The sequence below is a fragment of the Crinia signifera genome, chromosome 3 (genome assembly GCF_055691185.1).
Source record: "Crinia signifera chromosome 3, ASM5569118v1, whole genome shotgun sequence".
Lineage (NCBI taxonomy): Eukaryota > Metazoa > Chordata > Amphibia > Anura > Myobatrachidae > Crinia > Crinia signifera.
In genome coordinates, this window is record NC_139219.1 from 102,469,335 (window position 1) to 102,486,234 (window position 16,900).

General features: G+C 42.1%; 1 protein-coding gene across 4 annotated transcripts in view; it reads left to right on the forward strand.

Moving 5' to 3' along the window:
• The window catches only part of TIAM2 (TIAM Rac1 associated GEF 2), a 249,816-nt gene that overhangs the window by 165,959 nt on the left and 66,957 nt on the right, over window positions 1-16,900 (forward strand). For all 4 annotated transcript variants that reach the window (XM_083176314.1, XM_083176316.1, XM_083176315.1 and 1 more), the window contains one exon: window positions 12,775-12,939. In XM_083176314.1, the coding sequence (XP_083032440.1) occupies window positions 12,775-12,939 (165 nt within the window). The remainder of the gene's footprint in view (window positions 1-12,774; window positions 12,940-16,900) is intronic.

Here is a 16,900-nt window from a genome sequence, read left to right on the forward strand (position 1 = left end):
CTGTGGGATGAAGATTTGGTTCTTTCCATCTTACAATCATCTTTTTTGAACCTCTGGGGTCTGTGAAGTTAAAATGTTATTGGCCAATAGAATCATTCGGAGGAGAGGCGCTGAACATGAAACATCAGCGTCTCTTCTCATTCCGAGCAGGTACCGGCCGGTGAAGCACGACTTGAACTACGGCGGAGAGAAGAAGACAGGATCTTCGCCAGAGGACCTGGTGAGTAGGATTTCCTTCCACAGTTCCCCACATGGATTTCTTCGGATCCTGGACCCCGGACTCTTCAGCCCTGGAGTCCGGACCCCGGACCCCGTTCCAGCCCCAGAACCAAGGCCCCGGACCCCGGACTCTGCAGCACCGGACCCTGGACCAAGGAGCCCGGGCCCTGGACCCAGGGACCTACCGACGGGATCAAGATAAGTAAGTATCAGTATGTGTGGGCTTTGGATGTATTAAACTTTTATTTTTCATGTGTCAGTGTGTGTGTTTATTTTACAATTTTTCATACTGTGGAACTACAAGTGCCAGCGGGCCCTTTAATGCCCCACATGCGGGGACTTGTGGTTCTTCAAGTCCCAGCATGCGGGGGAGGCTTGCTGGGACTCATAGTTCCACAGTATAAGACAATAGTTTATTATTCTATTTTTACACTGCAATCAGCTCGATGCCCACCGCCCAGGGGCATCGAGGGCAGCACCAAGCTTCAGCCTGGTCAGGTAAGTCCTGGAGGGGGGGACCCCTTTATTGGGGGGGTGGTCCCCACTCCCCCAGGACCCCTGGCCAGGCTGACTGGTCAGTAGGGTTAATGCTTTGGCCTTGGGACCTTATATAATAAGTGTCCCCCAGCTGTGGCATTACCCTGCTGGCTGGTTTGGCCTGGGACTGGTTTTCAAAATACGGGGGACCCCTATTCATTTTGTCCCCCGTATTTTGGGAACCAGCCCCGGACCTGGATCCTGGGTCTGGTTTTAAAAAAATCGGGGAACCCCTATTTGCCAGGTTCCCTGATTTTTTATTACCAGCCCGGGTCTTTCAGCCTGGTGCTGGTTATGGCTGTGGGGGGACCCCATGCCATTTTTTTAATTAATTAATTTATTTTACCATTTTTTTTTTACACTCTGCAGCCTGCATGGATCTGACTGATCGGTGCAGACTGGCTATACAAATTCGTATTAGCAGCCGTATATACGGCCGCTAATACAAATGGATACGCCATCGGAGGGTTACAAAGCAGTCGTATTTGACTGCTTTGTTAATTCCCCTCCGGAACACGACTTTGCATATGGCTGAAACAGCCGTATGCAGTCGTATTCATTCATATTAAGAATCCAAATCCAAAATTTTGTAAATTTCCCCCTGAGTGTTCTGACCCGACTATGTAGGAGGGGAGGGAATTGTAAGGAATAGGGATTACTGTATACACCTATTTGATGATCATAGCATAGACCAAGATTGGTAATCGGAGAATTGAAATATTTTGGATCGTGTTTCAGGGTCGAGCATGGATATGTAGGAATCCCATTTACAATGGAAATGTTTGGTGCCTTGGAATGTAGCAAGGGAGATGGCCTTACGATCACAGTACAATTGCTGAAGAAGCATCTTATGAAGTGCAGATAGGTTAGGTGCAGATTTAGACACCCAGTGCTTCAAAATTAGCTTCTTCGCTACAGTGAACAGTACCATGTAAAAGGGGTAGAAATGTTTAATAGCATTCGGTGTATGTTCCCAAATACGGAGTGGTGAAAACTCTAAAAAAATCCCATTCTTGAAGTTTTGGCCTCATTCCCGCATGTACCAAGCTCTGGAATGCTATAAATCCAGAGCTGGAACCCAGTGGTTCACTCTAATAGAAGCTTATGGGCTTATTTTTGCTTAGTCCCTTAGAGGCATCCAGTCGGATCCCAGATCCCAGTGATTGTACAGGACAGTTCTTATTGGTACAGTACATATTGGGGTTATTAACGCTGGTGTGTACCTGATAAGTGAGAGGATGTATTGCATTGCGGATGCAATAGAGAGAAAATATTGACTAAAAATAATACATAAAACAGTGGCAAAAGAACACTAAATAAAATAACAGATTTCAGTGTACTCCTATTGTTAAAATACTTCATAAAGAAAGGGTTCATTAGCTACAGTGATAATATTATTACATGGTCAAATATGTGAAAATCCTCCTTAATTTACTACCTGCCAATAGGCCGCGTAATGTGATGTTATTATGTTCAGATCTGTGAGTAATGTTCTTCCAGGAAATCTGTTGAGTAAATACTCAGATGGAATTAATGATGGTGTGCATGGTGTTCAGAACAACAGTTTGGTCCAGATTCTGAGCAGCTGGCAATACATGGAAATGTCTTATCTGTACAGATTCATATGACTTCATAATAAGTAGCTCCAGTTATATTCGGCGCTATAAAGCACAATGTGCACAGAAATATGTTATATTATATACATGCTAATTATTATTGGTAACAGTTATTTATATAGCACCAGAATATTCAGTTTACTCTTTAAAAGTGTCTAATGCTGCTTATGTTTATTAATGTAATGATTATTTAAATGATAAATAAAAGCATCATCTGCCATTAAATTGTAACGCTAGATTACATTGATGCAATTTAAGGATTTTTCCTAATTAAAATAATTTTGATGGGCACAAATGACTGCAATGTTTCTTAGCATAGATTATATACCTGAATAATTGGAAGAATTATGCACCATGGGCCTTATTCTGGTCGATGCGTAAATTTCCGAATTCTTTTGGATGGCGTTTTTTAGCCGTCTGCGCATGCGTGGGCAACGCTATGCGCATGTGCGTCCGATTGCGGAGGACCGGTGGGCGTTTCTTCTTACGATGTCCGCACAGTGTGGCATGCGGCCCGCTCCGAAAGAATTCGGAAATTTACGCACCAACCAGAATAACCTCCCATATACTATACATTGGGCGACTGAGCATCTGTGGTTGGCCAGGCGGTTAAGCACAGATCGCTCCGCACACATATCGCTACGCACACATATCGTTCCACACAAAGCTATGCAACAGCGATGTGTGCTGAACGATCTGTCACGGCCAGATCTGTTAGAAATGGGGCTTTAATCACCCTGTGTGTAAGCCCCATACACACTAGAAGATAAAGTGAAAGATATCTTTCACTATTTCTTCTAGTATGTACATTCAATATTGTTAACGATGTGTGCTCCTGTGCATCGTTAATGCCCCCCTCCTTCGTCCAGCATGATCGGGCAAGAGAGGTTCTCGTTAATGACAGCCATGCAGCAGCGGCAGCATGGCCGTCGCTCCTCCACCCTCCCCACTGCCTTTGCTTACTTCAGAGCTGGCATCAGCCGACACCCCCAGCTGGGTTGCCTAGTGTTAATGGCGCTTTAGACATGCCAGACATGGGTCTGATTCTGATTTGGATAAAAGGGCACCTGGGCAACCCATGTTGCAATATAAAAGGGGGGCAGATGTAACGTGCAGAGAGATTTACATTTGGGTGTATCCAATCTGAAATTTCAATCTCAGTCTAAAAATAAAGCTGGAAAACAGTTTTGGGTTACATGCAAAAGCAGCTACTGTAGTATTTACTCTGCACAGAAAAAAATGAAAACGTTAATTTGCTCTCCTTGCATTGCAATATGGATTTTTCGAGATACAACGCTTTTTTGCTTTACCTCCCAATCAGAAACCGGTCCATCATTAGCGCATCATATTTAATCATGTAAATACACCGTTATCCGCAGTGACATTACACATGTTGCTAACATGTCAGCTAAGTGGAAACAATAGCCAAGTCTGAGTGTTTCCCCTAATTGCAGATCTTGTGATGAAGAAAGATATGTTTCACCATTGTACTTTATTTCTCATTTGAGTTTTACTATTGCATTAAGGGCAATATTTCATTGTAATGTATGGGGATGGTTCTCAGTTGTCACTGCGTTTTTGTACGCAGTAGCAGTGTGAGTAAGACGATTCCTGCCAACAGCGCAGATCCGAGTACTCATATAGGATTATTATTTGGTACCGCTCTAGGGATCTTTAGTGGAGTGTCAACTGTAATCTATCCTTGACAGTGAAATACAGTCAGTTATTATGCTGATTAGATCCCTGGAACCTTCTTCTAATGTTCCAGCCAGGCAAAAAAGACAAGTAGCATTTTTGTGCTTGTACGGCACCATAATAGTTAGTATTATGTCAGGAATGTCCATTACATCATGTTACTGGGTCCAAGTGTTGCACTGTGTGCTCAGACTTTTTATACTTTCAAAAAAAAAAGAAAAAAAAAGATTCCTCTTAACCAGCCCGTGATATCTTTCAGTGTATCATTTGTCTAGTCATTTTCTATTTGAACAGTGGTATAAATGCGTTTTGAAAGGGATTGAGCTTGTTTTGATGCATGATAAAATGTTCTGGGTGGAAGACTAGCAGAGGCATTTGTTTCCCTTTAATATTTAATAAGTATTAATGTCAAAAGGCATTAAAAACATTCTCCTTTGTTGGCATAATGTCTAGGAAAGATACGCAGTCATATTGTCAACATTCAGAATGTCTGTATGGTCTGAATGTTGACATACAAAATGTCAACATGTTTAGAGTGTCGACACACTGATACGAAGAAAATGTCAACAATCTGAACGCCAACAGCTGGTAATGTTAGGATTAGATTCGGTTTATGGTTAGAATCCAGTTATCCCAGCACCCTGGGAAAAACTTTAACCTCCTGCCTGCACATGCCCCCCCCCCCCCCCCCCCCCCCCCCCCCCAAATACCACACTGACACCAATACCCACTTTTCAGTCATTGAAGTGAATGTGTGGAAGTGGTGCCTTACAGCCACCACCTGCATTCAGTACAACATGAATTTCTTCCTAAAAGGTATCGTTAATTTTAAGATAGACAGTCTCAGTGGCGCCCCCAGATCCCAGCACCTTAGGCAGCTCCCTAATGCTAGAACTGGCCCTGGCGGTAAGGTTGGATTAGAATTCATTTTAGGCTGTAATTACAGTTAGGTTTAGTGGATGGATTACAGGGAAAATGCTATTGTCAACATTCTGTCGACATTCACAGTTGTGAATGTTGACATGTTAAATGTTGACATCCTGAACATATCAACATTTTTCAATTCTACACCCCTATGAACCTTTGAATGAATATATTATTGATGCAATAGGACTTCAGCAACATTTTATTAAGGTTATGGTATGCATCATAGGCTGACTCATCATAGTCATATAATCGACCATTAATAGTTGACAGTAACAAGGTCGACAGGGTCTAAAGGTCGACATGGTCAAAAGGTCAGCATGGTCAAAAGGTCGACATGGAAAAAAGTCGACATGAGTTTTTTTTTTTAGGCTGTCTATGTCAACATAGATGGACATGGACACTGTCTAAGTGTACAGTGTCCCCTTGCATGGCTAACTGCACTTGCCATGCTTTGGGCTCCGTGCCCCTCTGCGCTTGGCACACTATTTTATTCTCCCTCCACACCCTAGTGGATGGTACGGCATGAAATACCGCCTGTCGGCACATGTCGCCTGCAAATTTAGTAAAAAAAAGGCACGTCAACCTTTTTCATGTCCACCTTTTGACCATGTCGACCTTTTGACTGTCAACCATTAGTGGTCGACCATATGACTGTCTATCATGAGTCAGTCTATGATCAGTCCGGACACCTGTAATAATACAACTGCAATAACTGAAATAAGCGTTACTACATTTTGCCAACTCTCCCTGAATTTATGTGAGACTTCCTGAAATAGTGGCGATCAACTTTACTCTCTGGAAAGTCTATCAATCACCCTGATTTTGAGCTAGGTAGGTGTTATCATTCCTGTCCATCCTCCATGAAATACTAAGACAAAGAAGTGTTGTATGCTTCAAAAATATGAATGCTTTGTAATTGCCACAAGAGTGCCTAAGGATGTGGAGTGAATTACAGGGTATTTGAAATTAATTGCATGAAACTGGTAGAAAAGAGAGTTAGAGGGGGTCTTCTAAGAAGCTTGAATATAGTAGAATGCAGCAAATTTTCTATTAAACTGGCCATACACTAGTGCATTTTGCCTGCTTTACACCCAATTCCAACGGATTATTCAGAGAAATCGAGTGAACAGTGGCCAAATAGCATGTGTATGACATCTAATTCGATGCGCGATCCAGTATACATCGGAGTCGAAGATCAGATCTGCTGCACGTCTGCCCTCTGACTAGGACAGCGTCCTGGCAGCAAGGATTGGGATTATATATGTGCTGTAAAAAAAAAACGATTGGGATGCAGTTCCACTTTGGTGCCATAGCTCAACATCACTGATTTGCTGTGGAACACATTTCTGGCTTGCGTTCCACCACCCATTTATAAGTATTTCCAAATAACTCTATGTACTGGATCGCATTTCTAATTTGCTCTTCATCAAAGTATCTTTGGGATATAGAACTGAGCCGAGGTTGAATACTTTGAGCTCCACCTATGTGTAGCTGAGCTGCAGTGGGAGTGGACATATTTATGGTTTGAGTTCCACTGGTACCTGTCATCTGAAAAGTAAGCCATCTTCTGATTTTACAAATTGTGGTGGACTTCACATGAGTTCCATCAGGGATAGGAGCACTTGTAACAGCGATTAGTGATTTGCATTACACTGCGATTATTATAATAGGATTGATTAATAAATGATGATTTGAAGACAATTGGTGGTCACACCAAATATTGATATAATTTATAATTGTTATCTGCTCATTCACTATACATTTTGTTAATTGATAAACATTTAGTACTAACACATTTTTTTAAAGCATTCTTACTTTACAGCATTTTTTCCACACCTGACTAAACTTTTGCACTGTACTGTACAACCATCCACCCCCCCCCCCCCCCCACCCAATTTGCTTACATTGGACTCATTAAAATGATATAACTTTTTTTTAAATATTGTACTAGAGAACATAGAGCATGGACGCCCAGGACCTGGTTCTAAATAAGATATGTACGTGTCGTTATTCTTATGCCGGGATTATTTTGTTCATAGTGAGGTGCCCAATTACAGTAGTACAAATTGTCTCTGTGTGTCTTCAGATACACTATCAGCTGCATCCTCTGAACTTTTTAAAGCCATGTAGCAGGCACAGATTCTGAACATAGCTGCCTGTGTGAGTGGTTATGCATCTGAACATAGTCTCCTTTGTGAGTGGTTCTACACATATACATAGCCTTGTGTTTTAATGGTTCTGCACCTCAACATAGGCTTATGTGTGAGTGTTTCTGCACATCAACATAGCCTCCTGTGTAAGTGGTACTGCACCTCAACATAGCCTCGTGTATGAGTGGTACTGCACCTGAACATACTGTAGCCTCATGTGTGAGGGATTCTGTACCTGAACATACAGTAGCCTCATATGTGTGGGATTCTGTACCTGAACATAGCCTACTGTGTGAGTGGTCCTGCATCTTTGGTCTGCATTGTCAGTTGCACACTTGCATCTGCTTAACCACCCCTCTGTATATCTTTCCAAATTTGTTCCGCATCTCCATGTGGTAACCAGTGGGATGCATGCGCAATGGTGTGAATGTTCAAATATAATCTGTAAAGTGCTGTGGAATATTATATGCGCCATATAAGAAACTGTTAATAAATAAATAATAAATGTGTACCAGGAGCCCAGGTGCAAACATATCATTTGGGCCCACCTCAACCCAAGTTCACAATATGCAACACGTCAGTGGGTGACAAGGAGAGGCAGACGGTGACAAGGAGAGGCAAAGTGTGTCAGGGAAAAACAGTGGGTGACAGGGGCAATAGTAGGCCCCTTAGTCCTCATGGACCCCGGTGCACTGCACCTGCTGCAACTTAAGTAGTTCCACCTCTGCTGTTGCATGTTGGGAGGAGGAGATGATGGTATATGTTAGGGAAGATAAAGCATGCAGGTGAAGTTCCTATGGGGGTTAACGCATAGGGTAGTGGCGGTGCTAACCTGTGGCTGATTAAACCTGCTCTTATGTTTCTTCTTTGTGTAGAAGTTTACCAATTACAAAACACTGCGATCCTTCATCTCTGCCTAACCAATTTATATGCAGCCCTTAAAATAAATATATTTCTGATGTTTCAAGTAATACTAACCAGTTACAAAATAATATATTGGACTCATTTCAAATGTCAGTATAATGATATGGAATCTTATGAATATAATAAGTGTCACTTCTTAAGACCGTAGACTGTATTACTATTTATGCTGGATCAGTGACCAGTAAACTGATTGAAATTAAGATCTACAGCCAGACTGATAGTGCTCATTAGCCTGTGAAACTAATGCTATTATAAAGGATATTCTTTTCCAAAATTCCTTGGAAGCAAGTTGTTATACCAGGCCAGCATATTTGAGCAGATTGGGTTTGGCTTGACACTGTGAGTTAAAGTAAGCCTCCCTGATTTCCAGAAGTAGACGGCGAGATCCCCCTAGACTAAAAGGGTGGCTTTGTACTTAATTCAGCCTGGAATAACCAGCATACCACATTTGTTCTGGATTGCTAGTCGGCAATAGAAAACTTTTTGTGCAAGCTTGTGTTTGTGCGAGGGGGATTAATACTAAAGCAGCTGTCATAATTGAGCTGAGCTTGTTGATGGAGCAGTGTAATAGGCTCGTAAGCCACGCCTGCCGCGGCTCAGTGCTTGGTTTGTGTGTCTTGTGCCCGTTCAGGAGGCATAAATTGTATGTTTAATGGTCTTGTTTACAGTGCAGAAACTGGAGAGATGTAGCAATAATCATGAAATATGCCATTCTGCTGCCATCGCTGAGCCCAAGCTGTAAGATTTTGCCAAGCCAATGTTAACACACCATTCAGAGGTTATGCTTGCAATACCATGGCTAACCACATAAATTGCTCATGGTACATGCATCAGACTATTGGCAACAGCACAGCTTACTCTGGATGACAGATGCTAGTGAGCAGAAATTCTTAAAACATTTATGTTAAAGTCAAATTAACAAAACAGCAGCATCTGTGCTCAAGGTAGTAGAAGATGGCAGACAACTGAAGAAAAACGCATGCAGCTGACTAGAAGGGAACTGCAAGTTCTTTGCCATATTTACCACACAAATGGTACTTATTTAGTTTCATGGCGGCACATCCCTGCGGATCGAATCGTATACAAATAGTATGCGATTTGCATACGATTCGATCTGCGATGTGATTTAGCACACCCCTACTATCCACGTCAGCCCGAAGCGCAGCGAGCCCCGCGAGGGGACGTGGTACGCGTCCTCCCGACCTGTTCATACCCCCACTATCCGCGTTGTCGTAGAGTTGATTCTATAAACCAAGCCCGAAGCATGCCGAGCGTAGCCATCCCCACGAGGGGACGTGGAAAACGAGCCCGAAGCGTGGCGAGTGCAGACTGATTACTTGACATGTATTCCACGTCCCCTCGCGGGGCCCGAGGCTGCTCGCCACGCTTTGGGTTCCGCGTCCCATAGGTAGGAGGTTGTATCTTAGAGATAACATTTTGATGGAAGGAACAGTGGTAATGTAAATGGTTTTGTAAGTTAAGACTTCATTTAAATCTTAATATAAAATGGGTGGAAAAAGGTTTGCGATATTAGTCATAGTGGCTATGCTATAAATACTTAACCTCACATGGTTTGGTTTCTACAGAAGGAAAGATTGCATAAAATGATGGGCTTTTAACCACAGTTTCAACATAATTTCGGGAACAGCGTAATAATATGTTTCTATTGCAACTGTATGAATAACAGTGCTCATTGTACTGTAGTAAGATCAATGTCACTGACTAACAATAGCAATCTTCCTATGCTTTTTAAGACAATACAAAGCGACAGAGAGTCACAAACAGAAGGTTTAGTTTACAATTCTCTGCTTGGTTCAGATTTTCAGCTTCTTTATCTTTCACCGAGAATATGTTGAACTTATGGGGTTAACTTCACAAATGTTGGGGGCTAAAGAACAGAACAGAGACATTGTTTTGAAAGAAATCTTCACCTTAACTCCAAAGATTGAGGGAGCATCGGGTCTGTCAATTTATATATTACATTTACACATTGTAATGTTTCTATCGCATTAGCAGTTATTTCTGGTTGCTGCAAAAGACATTCCACAGGTATAGTGTTTATATGTGAGCAAGTCTAATATAGAAAATGATGAACTAAGCCTGGGGGGTTTGGGTGCGGGCGTTCGGCCGGCGGGTAAGCTACGTTTACCTGTTCACTAGGCTGCGAACATATGCAGCCTAGTGGAATGGTCTGAATCAAGCCTACAAAAGGGAATTGTGAACGTAGCCATAACAACCACATAAAAAATGTGGATTGTGCTGAAGGGCAGGACAGATGGTGTAATGGTTAGCATTACTGCCTCACAGCACTGAGGTCATGGGTTCTATTCCCACCATGGCCCTAACTGTGCGGAGTTTGTATATTCTCCCCGTGCTTGCGTGGGTTTCCTCAGGGTACTCCGGTTTCCTCCCACACTCCAAAAATATACTGGTAGGGTAATTGGCTGCTGACAAAAATTAACCCTAGAATGTCTGTGTGTGCATGTACATGTGGTAGGGAATATAGATTGTAAGTTCCACTGGTGCAAGGACTGATGTGAATGTTCAAATATTCTCTGTGAAGCGCTGCGGAATATGTGTATATAAATAACTGGTAATAAATAAATAAATATGGGTCATAGGGTCAACAGCACGGTTGACATGCATTGGGTCGATCACTAAAGATCGACACATTTGAAGGTCATTAGGTCAACACATACATTAGGTCGACATGGGTTTTTTCACAGTTTTGTATCCCAAATGTTGACACAGTCGAGTCGACGTGGACACTAAAAAAGTACACCACTTTGCTCGGCACACTATTTTTTTCTCCCACCATGCCCTAGTACAGGGGTGGGGAACCTTTTTTGTGCTAAGGGCCCTTTGTATGGGGAAAAAAGCCTTCGGGGGCCATATGTAAAAATGTCTCTTACAAATTGTCGTGCTGCAGCCGTCCCACGCTCCGGCGGCTGCTGCTGAATAGGACTGACAGGCTCCGGCTGCTGTTGGTTAAGAGGAATCTCACGAGAACTACCGACCTCTTGCGAGAAATCCCCTGTACTTGACTCCCGGCAAAGCTGCCGGGCGGGTGGGAGGGCCACTCAGACGGGCTACCTGAGGTTCCCCACCCCTGCCCTAGTGGATGGTAGGGCATGAAATACCGCCTGTCGGCACATGGCGGCTCATAAAAGAATTACAAAACCTCATGCCGAACTAATGCATGTCAACCTTCACCCTTCAGTGGTTGACCCAATACATGTTGACCTTCCCCTAGGCGACTTAGTGACTGTATACCATGCTATCCCCCACTAAATCCACTGCCCGATCACAACATCAGATACAGTGGGCCAGATGTATTAAGCTTCAAAAGTGATAAAATGTAGAGTGATAAACAGCCAGCCAATCAGCTCCTGCCTGTCATGTCACAGGCTGGGTTTGAAAAATAACAGGTAGGAGATGATTGGCTGGTTGTTTATCACTCTTCACTTTATCACTTTTTGAAGCTTGATACATCTGGCCCTATGTTTCTGAGCCATTGATAGTGTGCACTTATCATATTGTAATACATTATGATGCAGAACAGTGCCAGAACACAGGTGGTCTGAAATCCATGTAATATATTGCAAATTGTATAATGTTACCAATTAGCTTAAATTTAAAAATGACATTGCTGCCATCTAAGAAGTTATTTGCAGTGAAGGCAGTTCCAGCCTTGTTGCTTTCTCTTGTGTCAAAATTCTGTTCGTCATTGGCAGTCTCTGCTGTTGACTTCCTTGTGTTTCCCACCCCCTATATGAGCAGTAAGGAACTCTGGTGTGTGGGTAGGTTTGAAGAAAAACAACCCATTTCTTGTAAAAAAAAAAAAAAAAAAGATGCTGATTTTATTCCCTGCAACTATGTTACTGCTGCCCTGTTAAATTATTGGGCATAAGTCAGATCAGGAGGTGCTGTAAATGGCAATGTATCGTGTATATCCCATTGAGACAACTGTAACATTGTCTGACTTGGTCTCACAGCGCCCACACATACTTGCTACAGCATAGCAGAGACAAATGACCAGGCTAGGTACAATTTAGTTACTGAAGGCTTAGTTACTGAAAATTTAGTAATTTAGTTACTGAAGGCTGCTGTATAAATGCTGAAAGGTTTTATAATACACTGTGTTCCAGGACTTGTAAAAGCAACAGAAGATCATAGTTGTTTTTGGCATAAATATACATATTATTTTTTAGACCTTATGTTTTATACTGTTGCATAGAATCCTAATTGTTTTTATGAGTTGATCCACAGTGACATCTACTGGAAAATAAAGGATCTACATCGTTCTTGTTACTCAAGGGTTGAAATGTAATAGGATTAGAGATTCAGAAAGAGAGATTTGGTAAGAAATCTCCAGGTTTTTTTAAAGCGGCAATCATTTACACTGCAAAAACAGATTGATTTTGAAGTGTTAATGGTTGCTGCTTTAAAAAAAAAACCTAGAGATTTCTTACCAAATCTCTCACTTTCTGAATCTCTCATCCTATTACATTTCATCCCTTGTGACCGCGCATCGCCACCGCTATAGAGTGTAGACACAGAGCGATCCTTGCTGCATTTATTAAGTGATCTCGTAAATCGCTCCATCTGTATGCCCCTTAAGATTTCTGAGAATGAGATAATCTGCAAGGAATTTCAACATGTAGAAAGAGATCTGATTTTATGACTTTGTCTCTTGTTTCTGACAGAATGTGGATGAACTGGTGAATATTTATAACTCGGTTCCAGAAGTGACACATAAAGAAAACTCATGGGAAATCCCCATATTTGTCCATTTTTACGATGGCCATGGTGTTTCTGTCAACCTCCGGCCAGATCATAGAGTGGAAGATGTCTTGAATTTGGCGTGTAAAGTAAGTTCTTCTCACAGATAAACTATCTGTTTATCATAAGCATCTAAAGCCCAGTGAAAATTTTATTTTATCCAATATATGACAAATAATTTCATGTGATTATGGTGTTCTGCACTTATGACAGGATTATCACCTACTCTTGTAAATTCTACATGTTTAAGGTTCTGACTCTCACACAGATTAGCCACATCTGCAATTGTTCCCAATTCACATTCATCTGAGACCATTGGAGGTGAACATATACATCTCTGCAGATCTGCTGGTTATGCAGTACATAAGTGGTTCTAAAATGCAGTTCTCCGTACCCCAAGCAGCTCACTTCTTCCAGGTCACATAAGAGTTGCACAGGTGCTGGCTATGCAGTAAATCAGTGGCTCTTCAGCTCAGTCCTAGCAGGGCCATCTTAACCCATGTGGTCACTGGGCAGCTGCCCAGGGGCCATTTATTATGGGGGCATTTAAGCAGAGGCATTCTGTGCTGCTGCATTTTTCCCAAGCCAGTAATTTTGGATCTTATTGGGAGGAAGGAGGAGGATGCTATCTGACTGCTCTGACACAGAGTGGCCAGGCATTATTCTCTACCTGTCTCCCAGTCTGCAGCCAGACAGTGAATGACTGTCAGAATGCTGATTGGTGGATGGCTAGAGTTATCCACCAATCGGTGTGCTTAAAGCTATTTACTGTATCAATGAGATGGTGTGGGACTACAGGAGAGTTGTAGTTTATTCACGAAAATGGGTGGGGCCTACATTGCTGTTTAGGTGGCCCGATCCTCAGGTCATGTTTTCCGGGTCACCTAGCAGGTTCACATGAATATTCATTACTCACAGATACATTTGAAAAGTTCCACAGGTGGAGATAATTATTTCAAGTTTGATTCTGTGAGGAGTCCTGGAAAACTTGAATTGTTTAGCATTCTGGGGACCAAGTTTAAGAACCCGGGTTGTGTAGCATGGGAGTGAGCTCGATCTCCATGTGCGGCTAAATGGGTAGCAATGGGGTGTCCGCACCTTGCACAAATATTTAGTGGGCTTTTTAAACAAAATTGTGGACTATTCATAGGTGCACACGCACAAACATGTCGAGATTTTTCACAATGATAGGGCTGGTGCAAATACATGCCAATAACAACCGCTCCTACACGTGGATCTATAATGGTGATGTCACCAATTTGCAAGAGACTCTTCATAAGATCCAGTGTGTCTTCATTTTGTTATTATATTCTGCAAACCGCTTCATGCATGACCATGTTCAAAATGAAATACAATTTAATGTTTTTTTTTCTACATGTAATTGTAGCTTCTTATAACTAAGGCTGGATACACACTGTGCCGACAGATCTGCTGCTTGGTGGATCTGCAAACATAGCGGGCGATTTAGTAAGCAAACACACTTACTTACCAATCAGCCACTCTGTGTGTTTGTGCAGACATCACAGCTGACATTTGCCTCCCAAGCTGTCAGGCCCTGTAGCTGTTCGCCCCCACACACTGCCAGATATGCCCATATATCAGCAAAATATTTTGGCATTGGCTGTGCTGCAGGGACAAAGCTAAATGCCTGTGACATACTGGGTGTACACACCCACAGACCCGCCACAGATATATCGTTGGGCGATTGACCAAACGATATATCCTTCTAATGTATACCCAGCCTTAGGCTTATCTGATAGAAAACTAGAAATATTTCAAGCTCACCCTGGTCTATACCTGTTCCATAACAGTGCAGCCCTGCATTTGTCTAGTGTGTATGCACTCAGATAATAAGGTCTGTGACTGAAGATTTAGTATGGAAGCAATCATAAGTACATATAAATGAACAACTGACAGAATAGCGGATCCCCAGGTATAATCTATGAGAAAGGTGGAACAGAACATTTTAATAAGAGCTACATTAACATCAGTTTGACATTGAGAAATGACAAATGGTACGTGTTAGTTTTGTACTAATTCATAGTACCTGTGCCTTGTTGTGCTTGATTAGTGTCAGGTATCTGAATGTATTGCAATTCCTCTGTTTGTACATTTGGAATTATATTATTGCTGTGTCTAACATCTTGATAATGGCTATTACATCATTAAGCATCAGGTGCTATGCATAAAAGATTAATTAAGTACAGTATGTACATTAAGGAACTGATCCAGAGCTGACCATAAATCCAACATAATTACTTTCAGATTGCATGCAAGGAACTAAGGGCCTGATTCAGATGTCAATGCTTACCCCGTTGTGACTGCATATTTGTATGCAGCGTCACTGAGAAATTAGGTAAATTTTGCAGCCACTGTATTTTGTATTCAGTGACCCCCCAACTGCGTTATTACTGGTCGCACCATCAAACATCTGAGCAACCCTATGTCTGTTGGATTTAAGACATCGGGGCCAGTGAAAGTGTGTGCAGAGACACAGTGGCTAGCTGTGACACACCCACAAAATGCCAGTTTATCTACCCACCTCAGATATTAATCCCATAAAACACAGACATTCACTCTGGGCCCAAATTCTCTCTATAACCTCCAGTAAACCATTGCAATACATACACAGTGTGGCTCTGACGCATGTCCAATGCAAAAAAAAAAAACCTGACGAACTGCATAAACATTGGCATATTGTTGACCTCTGGTTCAAGACTGAAATGTGTATATTTTCCAGCATGCATAATTGTGAATACCTCTGTGATTGCACTGTGCCCCTATATAAGGTTGGTTAGACAGAATTACACCAACCTTGGCAAACGGTATGTCTATGTATTCCAGGTTCCAAGCTCATCCACCTAGCCCATAAATCTGTTGCCACGCCCTTTCTAAATATTGCATTAAAAGCCAGTTACTGCTCAGTTTTACCATTTTAGCCATAAGTTTAGGCGTGACTGAAATGTACATGACTTTGTATCGCCTGTACGGTACACTTATTTCCACAGAATGCACCGCGCAAAAACTACAAATGTTCCACTCATCAAACCCATACATGTACTGTATATACTATAGTAAGAGGTATACAGTGACTATCCAAATGCTATATACTGGATATGAACAGACAATCCAGTCCAATTTTATATTGCATGGGACATCGATTACTTAAACTACAATTACATATTAATTATGAAAATAATTAAATGAGCTGGCAATAGATGAATAAGTGGCATAAAAACAGTAAAGCGGGATAGATGCTCTGTACACATGGATATGTGCATACACAAAGCATGTCATTCTTGAAATCTCTGCAATAACTAAAATGAATACAATGAAAGAATACCAGTTCATTGCACAGATTGCATGTAAACGCGGATTAAATGGTGTACAGCTGGGTACACACTGGACAACATTTGAACTGATTTAGCAGATTCCAACAGTGTACACATAGTTGCTGACTGTGCGTACACCTGTGCGCAGTCAGCAACTTCCTCTTTTGTCTGTATGCAGGACAACTGAGAACATCGCTAGCGAGAGCCATGCTGTGGCCCCTGCTCCTCCCCCCACCATTGCTCATCATGTCCGGCATTGCATGAGTGTAATGCACTTGGTACATCCAGGTCCTATTGCTGATGGGGTACCTGGGTACGAGGGATTTCTGTAATAGCCATAGGTAGCAGCCCTTTACACCTCTTAGTCTCGCTCTGCTCTAAGAATTTTCATTTACAAATACAGTAGATTACACATTCAATGCAATGTGATTTGCCATAATGTCTGAATGTGTACATACTACTGTATCAGCCATTTACAGTGTTGCAGGGTCCATATAAAGCAGTAACACACTCACCTCTTGATTGCAGAAAAGAAGAAGAGCCAGCACTCACATTTAGGGGGTTATTCTAGTTGATGCACTCACATTTAGGGGGTTATTCTAGTTGATGCACTCACATTTAGGGGCTTATTCTAGTTGATACGCTCCCCTGCGTCTTTGTGCAAGGGAGCGATGTTGAGCGACTGCGCATAAAACTTTATATGCATATGCAGCCACTT